This window comes from Desmodus rotundus, chromosome 5, assembly GCF_022682495.2.
Source record: "Desmodus rotundus isolate HL8 chromosome 5, HLdesRot8A.1, whole genome shotgun sequence".
NCBI lineage: Eukaryota > Metazoa > Chordata > Mammalia > Chiroptera > Phyllostomidae > Desmodus > Desmodus rotundus.
The window spans coordinates 39,117,439-39,129,807 of NC_071391.1; the positions used below are offsets into that span (position 1 = coordinate 39,117,439).

The 12,369-nt window shown below is 41.4% G+C and overlaps 1 protein-coding gene across 5 annotated transcripts in view; it reads left to right on the forward strand.

The window, feature by feature from the left end:
- Positions 1 to 12,369, forward strand: part of RNF141 (ring finger protein 141) — a 29,420-nt gene that overhangs the window by 10,306 nt on the left and 6,745 nt on the right. For all 5 annotated transcript variants that reach the window (XM_024558771.3, XM_024558772.3, XM_045194250.2 and 2 more), the window contains 2 exons: positions 6,051 to 6,232; positions 10,570 to 10,677. In XM_024558771.3, the coding sequence (XP_024414539.1) occupies positions 6,051 to 6,232; positions 10,570 to 10,677 (290 nt within the window). The remainder of the gene's footprint in view (positions 1 to 6,050; positions 6,233 to 10,569; positions 10,678 to 12,369) is intronic.

A 12,369-nucleotide genomic window follows, 5' to 3' on the forward strand; every position in this document is an offset into this window, starting at 1 on the left:
CGACCTCTTCTGATCTCGGAATGAATTTTTCACCATCAATATGCTGTCCATTAGTTAATCTGTAAATTTTAGATACTTGAATATATCAACTGTGCTAAAAAATATAATGGCAGCTGTCATAGAGTATTTGGAAGCCTTATCCACTGATGGGTTGATTACAATAGATGGTTTTTAATCTTTCTGAGCCCTTGGTGAAAATGAAGGAACAAATTTTATTAGGCCTTCTCCTACCCCAACTCCTGCTCTAAAGCCAGCAGTAAAATCACCCCTATGCATGTAGACAGCAAATTGGGCATTCATGAGTGCCCCGAGGTCCGTCCGTTCCTGACCAACCCATACCTGGGTATGGGGATTTTTTTCTTTTGTATCATGATCAGCAGAGTACCCTGTACATCCCGTCCCCACCTCACCCCCTAGCCTTGTCTTCTCCCACTCCTCCCTCTCTTGCTCTGTTGCAGCTGCCATGGGTTCCTTGCTGGCCTCCTTGTGCTCCTTGCAAGGTGCACTGCTGCCTGACAGCCTGTGCACTTCCTGTTCACTCAGCCTGGAATGGTCTTTCCCCCGAACATCTATATGCTCATTCTTGCGCCCTTTTCAGTCCTTTAATGTCACCTTCTCTGTGAGGCCTTCCCTGCAACCCTTTAGCATTTCATCTCTATTAATCTTCTCCACGACACTTACTTCTGACCAGGTGTATTTATTAGCTGTCTTTCCTGCTCAGAGTGTAGCCTCCAGGAGGGCAGGGTTTCCTCCTGTTATACCCGCCACACCGGCAGTGCCTACAACAGTGTACATGTTACCTATAACATTATAGGTACTCAATAAATACTTGTCATCTGAACCCTCTGATTATAGTAGTTGCAGTTCAATAAACTTCGCTATTACATACTGTGTCTATACGAATTATTCCCTAATTTCTTCCGAACTGTGCAGTTCCAAAGGAAGACTGGCTCAATTTCTTCAGCTCTGAAAATCTATTTTGTAAGCTCTAAATTCCTGTTACCTTTAATTCTATTTGTTCTCAACCCCATGTATAGTCTTCTACTACAAAGAATATTATATATTTGCTTGTCCATATGGATCTTACCATCCCAAAATTTAATCAGTTGTGATTATTAGCAATGGTTCTGCCATTTTCACAACATGGAATCTGATTCATACTTTTCTCAGTTATTCCTCTCATTTCTTTCTCAAGTAGTAAATAGTAACTGTTACTACAACTATTATTATTTTCATTCCAAATATGGAAATGTTCGTTTAATGTTTTTTTTAGTATGTAACCTAACTACTTCACTTTTTCATATCTCCTGTTCCGTCAACACACTTCAAAACCTACTTCATCCAAACTTCTATTACATTTCTCCCCGCATTCTTCATTTCTTTCTAAGTATTTCATTTGTTCTGTTTATTTTGATATGCACTTAATAGATTTCATTGCTTGCTTCTGTTCCCACAGTCTCTCACACATCTCCTGTGCTGAAAGGAAGTCTTCCACATCTCTAAGGTGTTGCTGATTAATTCATGTTCTTACCCTCAAATCCTACTGGCTTTGGTTATTTCGAAAGTGAATCTGTGCCCCACTCTGTGAGTCCCCAGGCCTGAATTACCTCGCACCTGCCCAAACGCGTCCTCACATCAAGAATGTAAGCTAGGGCAGGATTAGGTACAACCTGTAGACACTGGTCCACTTCATATTAAATGAGTTTTTCTTTCTGGGGAACACTCAACCACTTTTTGTTAGGGTTTACTTCAGTATAATTTTCTCACTTAAGTTTGGAAGTTTGGGTATAAAAGAGAACTTAAGATATTCAAGAAAGCAATATCTTGTTTCAGTTACAGTAGATTGGCATATGGGTGTTGGATTCAAATAACTCTCTTAATTAAGAAATTCCTTAAGAAATTAAAATGAAGTCCTGGCCGCTGTGGCTCTGTTGGTTGGAGCATCGTGCTGTAAACAAAAAAGGTCATGGATTTGATTCCCACGGCACATGGCGGGATTGAGGGTTAGGTCCCTTTGGGGACATGGTCGAGATGCAAACAATCGATGTTTCTCTCCCTCTCTATCTCCCTCCCTTCCCCTCTCTTTAAAATCAAGAAACATGTCTTTGTGGAGAATTAAAAAAGTAAAATGAGAATTTTCAATACTGACCTCTAAAATTCATTTTTTAAATTGTATTTTATTGACTATGCTATTACAGTTGTCCTAATTTTTCCCCCTTTGCCTCACTCTACCCAACACCCCCCCACTACCTCAGGCAATCCCCCACCATTGTTCTTGTCTGTGGGTCATATGTGTAAGTTCTTTGGCTATTCCATTTCCTATACTGTACTTTACATCCCCGTGGCTATTCTGTAACTACCAATTTGTACTTCTTAACCCCCTCACCTCTCCACCCATTCCCCCGCTTGCCCTCCCATCTGGCAACCATCAAAATCCTCTCCATATCCATGATTCCGTCTCCGTTCGTGTTCACTTAGTTTGTTTTTTAGCTTTGATTGTTGATAGATACGTATTTATTGACATTTAATTGTTCATAGTTTGATCATCTTTTTCTTAAATTAGTTTCTTTAATGTTTCATGTAATAATGGTTTGGTGATCATGAACTCCTTTAGTTTTTTTCTTGTCTGGGAAGCTCTTTATCTGCCCTTCAATTCTAAATGATATTTTCTGGGTAGAGCAATCTTGGCTGTAGGTCCCTGCTTTTCATGACTGAATATTTCTTGCCAGTCCCTTCTGGCGTACAAAGTTTCTTTTGACAAATCAGCTGACAATCTTATGGGGCCCCCCTGCAGCGAGCTAACTGTTTTTCTCTTGCTGTTTTTAAGAGTCTCTCCTTATCTTTTAACCTTTGGCATTTTAATTATGATGTGTCTTGGAGTGGGCCTCTTTGCATCCATCCTCTTTGGGACTATCTGTGCTTCCTGGACTTGCATGTCTATTTCCTTCACCAAATTAGGGGTGTTTTCTTTCATTATTTTTTTAGATAGATTTCCAATTTCTTACTCTTTCTCTTCTCCTTCTGCTATCCCTGTGATGAGAATGTTGTAACACTTGAAGTTGTTACAGAGGCTGCTTATGCTATCCTCGTTTTTTTGGATTCTTTCTTTTTCTTCTGGTTCTGATTGGTTGTTTTTTGCTTCCCTATGTTCTAAATCATTGATTTGATTCTCAGCTTTAGCCACTCTTACTGTTTCCCTGTAAATTGTTCTTTATTTCAGTTAGTATATCCTTTGTTTCTGACTGGATCTTTTTTATGCTATTGAAGTCCTCACTAAGTTCCTTGAGCATCCTTATAACCAGTGTTTTACATTCTGTATCTGATAGCTTGCTTATCTCCATTTTTTTAATCCTTTTTCTGGAGTTTTGATCTGTTCTTTCATTTGGGCCATGTTTCTTTGCCTCCTCATTTTGGCAGCCTCCCTGTGTTTGTTTCTATGTATTAAGTACTGCTGCCATGACTCCCAGTCTTGGTAGTGTGGCCTAATGTAGTAGGTGTTTTGTAGAGTCCAGTGGCACAGCCTCCCCTATGACCCAAGCTGGGAACTCAAGGTATTTATTCAATGTGGGCTGAGTACACTCTCACGGTTGAACCTTGATTGCTGTTGGCAGATCACTGGGAGGTTTTACCCAGGCCAGTCAGCTGCAAGGATTGGCTGTGGCCACTGATCACCCACCTCCGCCTTCTGTGAAGGATCAGCTGTGCAGGAACAAGGTAGTGGTGCTCCAGTGTGGTCTGTAGCTGTCTACTGGGTGTGCAAGCTTTCGGGTTTCCCAGGTGATACAGGCCAAGGTCAGACCCCACCTGTATTCTGCCCGGGTCCACCCTGCATGAGCTACAAAGCAATCTGCAGAGGCTGCTACTTGTGCTGGGCTTGGAGGTTCCCAGGCAAAGCCATGCTTTGAACCTAGGCTGTCTGCTGCTAGTGCCAGGTCTGGGGCCATTTTGCAAGAGGTACAAGGGCTGGGGGCTCACTGAGGCTGGGTGTTGTTTGAGAAAGTTTCGGAAGTTGTGAAGGATGAGCCAAGACCAGCCATTCATATGGAAAAGCACTGTTAACAACTTGGGTGAGCTGGTAAGTTGGGTGAAGTGGAGAGCCTCAAGGAATCCCCAGGGCAGGGCGAACAATGTTAGCCTGGTTGATGGAGTCTGCCAACTCTGTGGTTCTGTCGGGGTTGGTTTCAGAAAAGGAACAATTGCTTCTGCCAACCTTTCTGTCTGAAAGAAAGTTCTTCCCTGCTCTCACCTTGATGCCAGACACCTCTGTTCCTCCCTGTATGCCACCGGTGCCTTTCAAGCTGCTACCCTATTGCTGGAGCTCAGAGAGAGTGAGTCTGAGTAAGTTCATGTGTAGGTTCTTTAAAGGGAACTGTTTGGAACTCCAGAAGTTTCTTCTACTGACTCAATCCCTGCCTGTTTGTACAGCCAGAGGTTATGGGGACTTACCTTCTTGGCACTGGAACCCTGGCCTGGGGAGCCTGGTGAGGGGCTGGAACCCCTCGCTCTTGAGATATCCCTCCTGAATTTTTATCCACCATACCTGGATATGGGACCAGCCCGTACCCTGTCTCCATGTCGCTGCCCCTCCTACCAGTCTGGATGGATGTGGTTTCTTTAATTTTGTGATTGTTGGACTTTTCAACTTGATTTCTGCTGGTTCAAGTGATGGTTGTTTGCCGGGGTCCAGCCTTGGCGGGTCTTAGGGTCCCCGAAAGATGGACGGCTCAGGCAAAGAATGAGGGGTCGGACACCAAGTTTGATGCTAGAGAATGGCCAGCCCTTGTGTGTCTGACCGAACTCTAAGAGTTTAATCAAGCTTTATAGGGATTTGTTACATGACATCAAAGGAACAGGTGCATGGCATGATTTTTCAAGCAGAAAAGGTCTATACAGAAATACCAAGAAAATGTACAGGAAGTTCTACAGATTTATTCATACTAAACAAAGGTTATTTTGAACAGGAGAGCTATCAATCAGGCAAGCACAATTAACTACATGTACAAAGTTTCAAATGGCTATTGATCATTTGATGTCTAACAAAGTTGACAGAATTTGGCATAGGTCAAAAAGATACGCCAGACTAGACTGGTTATATGTGAACTATTAAAGGGCCTATATGGTTAGGTTTTCCAACTCAGCCATCTATCTTCCTGTCTAGGTTCTTTCTTTATGCACTTTGCAGGGGATGATCTTTGTATTTATTCCCTTAGGCTTAAGTCATAATAGTTCACCTATTTTCCTTGCTCTTTTACCCATCTAGTTCCATCAATTATTACTCCTGTCCAAGATTATATGGGGGGTTGTACCAAGGGGGATATCTAGTAAAATTTTTCTCCATTTTTCGGGAAGCTGTCCTGCCCATTGTCTAATATTAATCTTCCAATAGGTAGGGGAAGTAGGCTGCGGAGGGGTTATAAGGGACTTTTCCTCTATGGCCAAGAAGGCATTTTGTACAATTGCATTGGAATTCTGCAGATCAGTGGGCCCAAAATACAAGTGCTCAAAAATCCCACCACCTAGTAATAGCAAAGACAGACATGCAAGAAGAGATATACAGGGAGTCCAGCCACAGCTTCCTCTACCGTGCAGACGCATCTCACCCGTCCTGACTGTGTCAAGGGTCAGCTGTTGGTCGGCTCCCGACAGTTGTTCTATAGTTTCGTTGTAATTTTGATGTGGTTGTGTGAGGAGGCAGGCCATGTTTGCCTATGCCTCCATCTTGGCCAGAAGTAAAAATTAATTTCTTAAGTCTGGGGAAATTGCCTGATATCATCAACTGTAAACAAGATGATGCCCAATCAGCTCTACAGGGCTGAGTATCAAATGACATAAACTTGTGTACTACTTTAAACCCCATAAATGTAGGAGATGTGGCATTTATTTGCTCAGATTCTTGCTCTCTTGTTGGGTATTTTGTAGACCTGGAAAACTTGTATTTCCTAAGATGCTTTACTAACTATTTGTTCCTCGTTTTGGGGAAAAACTGATCAGAGAAATTATTGAGGTTGTTTTTGTTTTGTTTTGTTTTTTCATTTTCTTCTTATATTTAGATTAACAAGGGCAGTGGCATTGTGGAAGCGTCGCGGATCATGAATTTGTACCAGTTTCTTCAGCTTTATAAAGACATCACAAGTCAGGCGGCAGGAGTTTTGGCACAGAGCTCCACCTCTGAAGACCCCGGTGAAAACTCATCATCGGTGACATCTTGTCAGGCTAGTCTTTGGATGGGAAGGTATACAAAACACAAGTACCATGTTTCTCTTATCTTCTTATGTGCAAGCGACTAAATCTCAAATATTTTTGCTGGTGCTCCTTGTGACGTCTTAAATCACATTACTTTTTGTCTCGTTTGATACAACATCCCAGATCAGCTTTTGGGTAATTCTGTGCATCAGGACACTGTTAGAGTGCGAAATTAAAGAAAAGCTGGAGCGGCTCACATCAGGTGGTGTTTCTGTCAACCCCGTTTCCGTGAGTCCGCTGTCCTCTCCACACGCTTGCACTTAATGACACAAGATCTGTAGTTAATACCCCTCTTATAATAGATATTTAGGTTCTTGGACAATCAAGCCCTGCCGGAAATTAGGTCTAAGAATGGCAAAATCATTCCAATTTCCTTAAAGGTCTGTAATTGGAGCACCGGAGTTGTAAGTATTGGCTGCAGCATTTGGCGGTGCACTCGAGAGTGAACACGTAGTTGATGTACGTATCGCATACAGCAGAAGGAAATGAAGTCTGCCAGGGGTTTCTGTGATGGTGCTTGTTTACTCAGGCCCAATACATTATTGTTCTGTCTAAACTTTCTTTTCCTTCTCTGGACTGCTTGTGGCATGTGAAAGCTCCCACCTGTTGCCATTTGAGAGCAGTTACCGTAGTTTAAATGGGTAAATGCCTCATTGGAATGCCTTACTTGGGTCCAGACATGTTGATATACTGTCTTACTGTCATACAGGGCAGACAGCAGAAACCTGTGCTGACAGTGTCTTTTACCTTAAAGTTAAAGATATGTTTAATAAGAATTTCTCTTTTATTGTTCCAGTTGCATTATCTGGTCTATTCTTAACCAACTGGTTTCCAAATACTGTGTTTTAGTAAAATTGTATTTTCCGTTTATCGTTCTCTGGTTATCTGCAATGGGAGTGTTTGGTTTTCTAGGTTTGGGCTGTACAAATGTTACTGAAATGCCAAGTCAGTTTCAGAGCACTACAGGCAGCATTAAGGCTATCTTTCCTGTATTTTTTTAAGGTAATCAATCTTTCAAGGACAAATGTCTGATTTTCTGCTTTTTTTTCTCTGCCTCTTCAAAATGGTGATTATGTATACACAGTATTTTGCAAGCCAAGAATAGTATTCACCAGTATATTTAAGCTCTATGGTAGCAAATGAAATGAAAATAATAATTTTTTCTTGTTGCAATCATCTTAATGAAGGAGATAAGCGCCCTCAAGACTAGAAAATTCGGTGTCGGATCAGGGTAGGGCTTCTTGCCTTTGTGTGTTCTTTCAGTGTTTTGTTTTTTTTTGTATACCCTGATCGTAGAAAACTAGACTTTTGAAGTTGAAGGGGATCTTAAGAGGTATTTTTTTTTGGTTCAGCCTTACATTTGATGTGTATTTCTATTAGTGGTTTACATTTATCGAGTACTTGTAGGATATTAGGCATTCTACTGAGCACTTTACATGTACAAACTCATTAAATCACATAGAAATTGGCCTGAGATTCACATTCTGGCCTGTCTGGCAATGCAGCCGTGCTGCCGTTATTACTGTCTGGTGCATGAAGATGCTGTACCTCGGCGCCTCCTCACCTTCAATAGTGGTTTGGAGGAGGCGCTTCAGATTTACCAAGCCTCCAGGTAGTGTCGCTGCTGCTGATTCATGAGTAACACTTTGAATAGTGAGACTCTACTGACGGCATTTAGCCAAGTGGTAGTCCAGCTTATACTTGAAACCTGCAGTTCCGTGGGACTCACAGCCTCAGAGAAGCAAGCCTTTTCTTACGCAGATGGTTCCGATTACTCCGACACCTTTCCTCTTGTGTTCTGTTCCTAGGATAGCCAAAATCGGGCTCTCCTGAGGCAGCACAGCGCAGACTCTAGAACCAAGTTGCCTGCGTTCAAATTCTGGCCATACTCCTGACTTTGAACAAGTTACTAAACTCTCTTTCCTTGGTTTTCTCATCTTTTAAAAGAAGATGATAACAATAGTATCTGCTTCATAGGACCCTTGAGGGAGTTAAGTGAGTTATATATATAAAATGCTTATAACAGAACCTGGCCCATACTAATATGTCTGTAGGAGTTATCTATCATGATTAGTAAATTACTACTGTAGTCTACTTATTTCAGTGGCAGTGCCTTTTGGAATTCCACCAAAACAATCTGTTCTCTTTTCCAGCCCTTCACAGATTGGAAAAGAGTAATAAAATTCCCACCGAGCCTCTGTTCTCCAGGATAAGCATCCCCTGTTCCTCCGGCCATTGTTTATGAGTCTTCTCTGGGCCCCGGAGGCTTCCCTGGATGGTCTGTCGTGTGTCTTTCAGGTTAGGGAGCATAGACCTGAGGGCTGACACGTGGCAAGTAGAGCGAGACTCTCCTTCCTTCTTCTGGTCACTGCACGGCTAGGGGGTAGCGACACACCAAGTGACAGGTTCCATCGGCTGTTTCTGTGTCTCCTGCTCTTTCTTTTACCTCTGTCCAGAATGCTGCTCTTCACAGCTCTCTGCTCCTCGCTTTCCAAGTGTCCTTCAGAGAACTCTGTCACTCCTTACAGATTCAGTTACATTCTCCGCTGCTGACACCCAAGTCCACATTCTTAGATGTAAACTGTAAGCACCTCAGACACAGAGACCCCAGTTCATCCGGGTCTGGCACAGTATGTAGCACCTAAAAGGCACTTAAACATTGAAATGAATATTATGTAGAAAAAAAAATACATTAGACCCATATCCCTCTAGGTTTTCATTCAGTTTCCCCATTTCAGCTCAGGAGCCACCCTAACAGAGCCGCCCTGTTAGTGAAGCATAACATTGAATCTCTTAGCACGTCCTGATGATTGGCTTTGGTGATGCCCCGGTTACCTCCTGAGTGGATCACTGAGATAAGGGTGTCACTGGTTTTCCTCCCTCTAGGCGGCCCCTCATGCTGCACTTCCAGGCAGTCTTCCTAGAGTCTTGCTTCCGTGGGGCTTTACTTTCCTCTTGATCAAACTCTGACTGTAGTTTGCCTGTCAGAACAAGCTTAAACTTTCCATCTTGACAATCAAGGATCAGGTTATCTGTGCCATATTTAAGCAACCTTTTCTCTCCGCTTTCTTCCCGGAGCATCACACCAGGCTCCTGGTTGCATATACACACACAGTATTTTTCCTACCTCCACAGCTCTGTATACTCACCTAGCATGTTCTTTGTCAAAATGCTATCGTTTTTCTACTTCATCTTTCCAACAAGTTTGAAATACACTCATTTCCTCCTTCTCTACTTCGCACTTACTACCTGTAATGCACATTTGCTTATGTTCTGTGTTCAAATTGATGTATTGTAAAGTGATATCCCAATGTCTTATATGCAGTAGTATAGACAGCAGGGAATTAAAAACATGTTAGAGAAAGGTTCTACCCTTAAACTTATAGTCTAGTTGCTATACATTAAAACATTCAATTTTTGTGTAATTAAAAAAGTAATACATGCTTGATGAGGAAAACCTAAAAATTACAGAACAGCACAAAGGATAAAAGCAAATCAAAATCACTTTAAGAAATATTTATTGAGAACCAAAGACAGATTCCCTTTATTCAAAGAGCTTACAGTTTATGGATAAGCCCACCAATAAACAGCCAACTGAAATACAGTATTTTAGTTCTTCAATTGAGGCAAATGTTGGTTTTGACAGCAGGGAGATGATCTTTTGGGCTGAGTGGCTGAGGCTGGAGTTTATTGAACTCACAGAGGTATCCCAAGAAAGGGAAGCAGCACATGCAGAGGCACTGGGCTCACTCAGGGCACCCGAAACTGTAGCGGGAGTGGAGGAATCGATGTCTCTCTTCTTCCCAAGATGAAAAAGCTCTTTGAGGACAGAGACTTTGCTTTCTTCCTCCTTTGTATTTCCTCTAGCACCCAGTAGTTGAGACGAAGCAATTTTTTCATTTGTGTGTGCTCATTATCAGCGTCAGCACAGGAAGGCCCTGATGGCAAGGTCCATGTACGAGAGAGCTTTGGGTCCTGCATGGTGAATAAATTGTATATTGGTTGAACTCATTTATATTTATATGATTTAAATCGGCTAAGTTGTGAAAAGAAAGACCTGCATATTTCCAGTTTTTGTCCATATTTTCTTTTAGCCATTGCAGAATGTATCTTATCCAGTCTTTCTGTATAAAATTTGCCCCTTACTACTTCTTCCCTAATATAATTGCCTTCCCTGAAAGGTATGTTGATTTAGTCTGATATTGCATGTCATTTGCTTTATCTGAGGGCACATAGATATGTGATAATGCTTTTTAAGTCAGTGGAAATCAAGTTTAAACTGTAAAGACAGCAAAGTGTTGCTCCAGCTCCGCTTCCCCGTTGCAGGGTGAAGCAGCTGACTGATGAGGAGGAGTGCTGTATCTGTATGGATGGCCGAGCCGACCACATCTTGCCTTGTGCTCACAGCTTTTGTCAGAAGTGCATTGATAAATGGTAAGTTACCCGCTATCTTCATAGGATAGGCAGAGGTCAAATGGGAGTGTATAAATGAATAAACTCCAAAAAAATACAAAAATACTGTAGTTAAGAATAAGAGATTTTGTTCTTAGTACTTTGAATTATTTATTTATTTATATATTTATTTTCAGAGAGAGAGGAAGGGAAGGAGAAAGACAGGGAGAGAAACATCAATGTGTGGTTACCTCTTGCGTGCCCCCTACGGGGATTGGGAGGACCTGACCTGCAACCCAGGCATGTGCCCTGACTGGGAATCGAACCAGCAACCCTTTGGTTCGCAGGCCCACGCTCAACCCTCTGAGCTACACCAGCCAGGGCAGTACTTTGAATTTTATGGCATACTTCCAAATGGTTAAAAATATATATGTGAGGATATATTTTCGTTTTGGCAGTTTACTTTTGCTTAAGGAGATTTGTGCCTGGCTTGAGTCTAGAATCACATGCTTCCCTTTTTCTTACGTCTGCATATTTCCTTTCTATATGATTAGTGGAAATAATATGAACCCCCGCATAATTGGGCCTGGAGGGAACTTGAGAGATCAGCTAGTCAAGCTCATTATTTCACAAAATAAGAATCGCATCTAGGATAATTTATCATTGGTGTCCAGTAAACTGCGTATATTTAAAGTACAGTTGGATAGTTTTGACACGTGGACACGCACGAAAGCCGTCCTGACAGTACAGACCACGGTCAAGTCCAGCAGCCCACAGAGCTGCCTGTGCCCCGTGGCAGAGCCTCCTTCCCACGCCTTTCGCCCCATGCCCAGGCATCTGCTGCTCTACTCTCTGCCACTCTAAAATAGTTTGGGTTTTCCAGAGTTTTTATAACTGAAATCATACAATATATACTCTACTTTTGTCTGGCTTCTTTCTTTCAACATAATTATTTTGAGATTTACCCATGTTGTATCAGTAGTTCCTTTTTATTACTGAATAGTATTCATTGTATGGATGTATCACAGCTTATTAATCCATTCACCTGTTGATGGACGTTGGGTTGTTTCCAATTTTTGGCTATTACAAATAAAGCCTTTTTTTAAACTTTGTATTTTTTTTTAATTTTGACAATGTTCCATTTATTTTGCTAAAATAAATGGAAATTCAGTCTCCAAATTTAGAAGTTAAAAACACTACTTTTCTCCAGAACCTGCCCATCTATCCAAAAGTATAAAATCTAGATCTCTTCAAATACCAAGCGAAAGACAGTTATCCTTATAATGACATATATATTTTATAAAAATAAAACAGTATTACAAAAAACCACTTTCATACATGCAATAAAACGCAATAATTTTGACAAATTTTTACAGCCATGTGACCAGCATGACAATCAACATACAGAACATTTCCCTCTCCCCAGAAAGTTTAGGGCCTGTGACAAAGTCAGTAACAGGAATCGGAAATCTTTGCATATATTATAGTTGGTAGGAAAGTCGCAGATACTTTTTATCACATTACGTAGAGTAAATATCGTTTACTATCATCACTACTTTGAAATCATGGCAGTTTTCAAATTCACCAGAATACATTTACAAGTAAAGCTTTTATATACATTTGTGGGAAAGTCATTTTATGGACATACATTTTGTGTTTTTTTTCTTGGGTAAATAAATACCTAGAAGTGGAATGGCTGGATCACATGATAGGCATACTCGTATGTTTAACTTT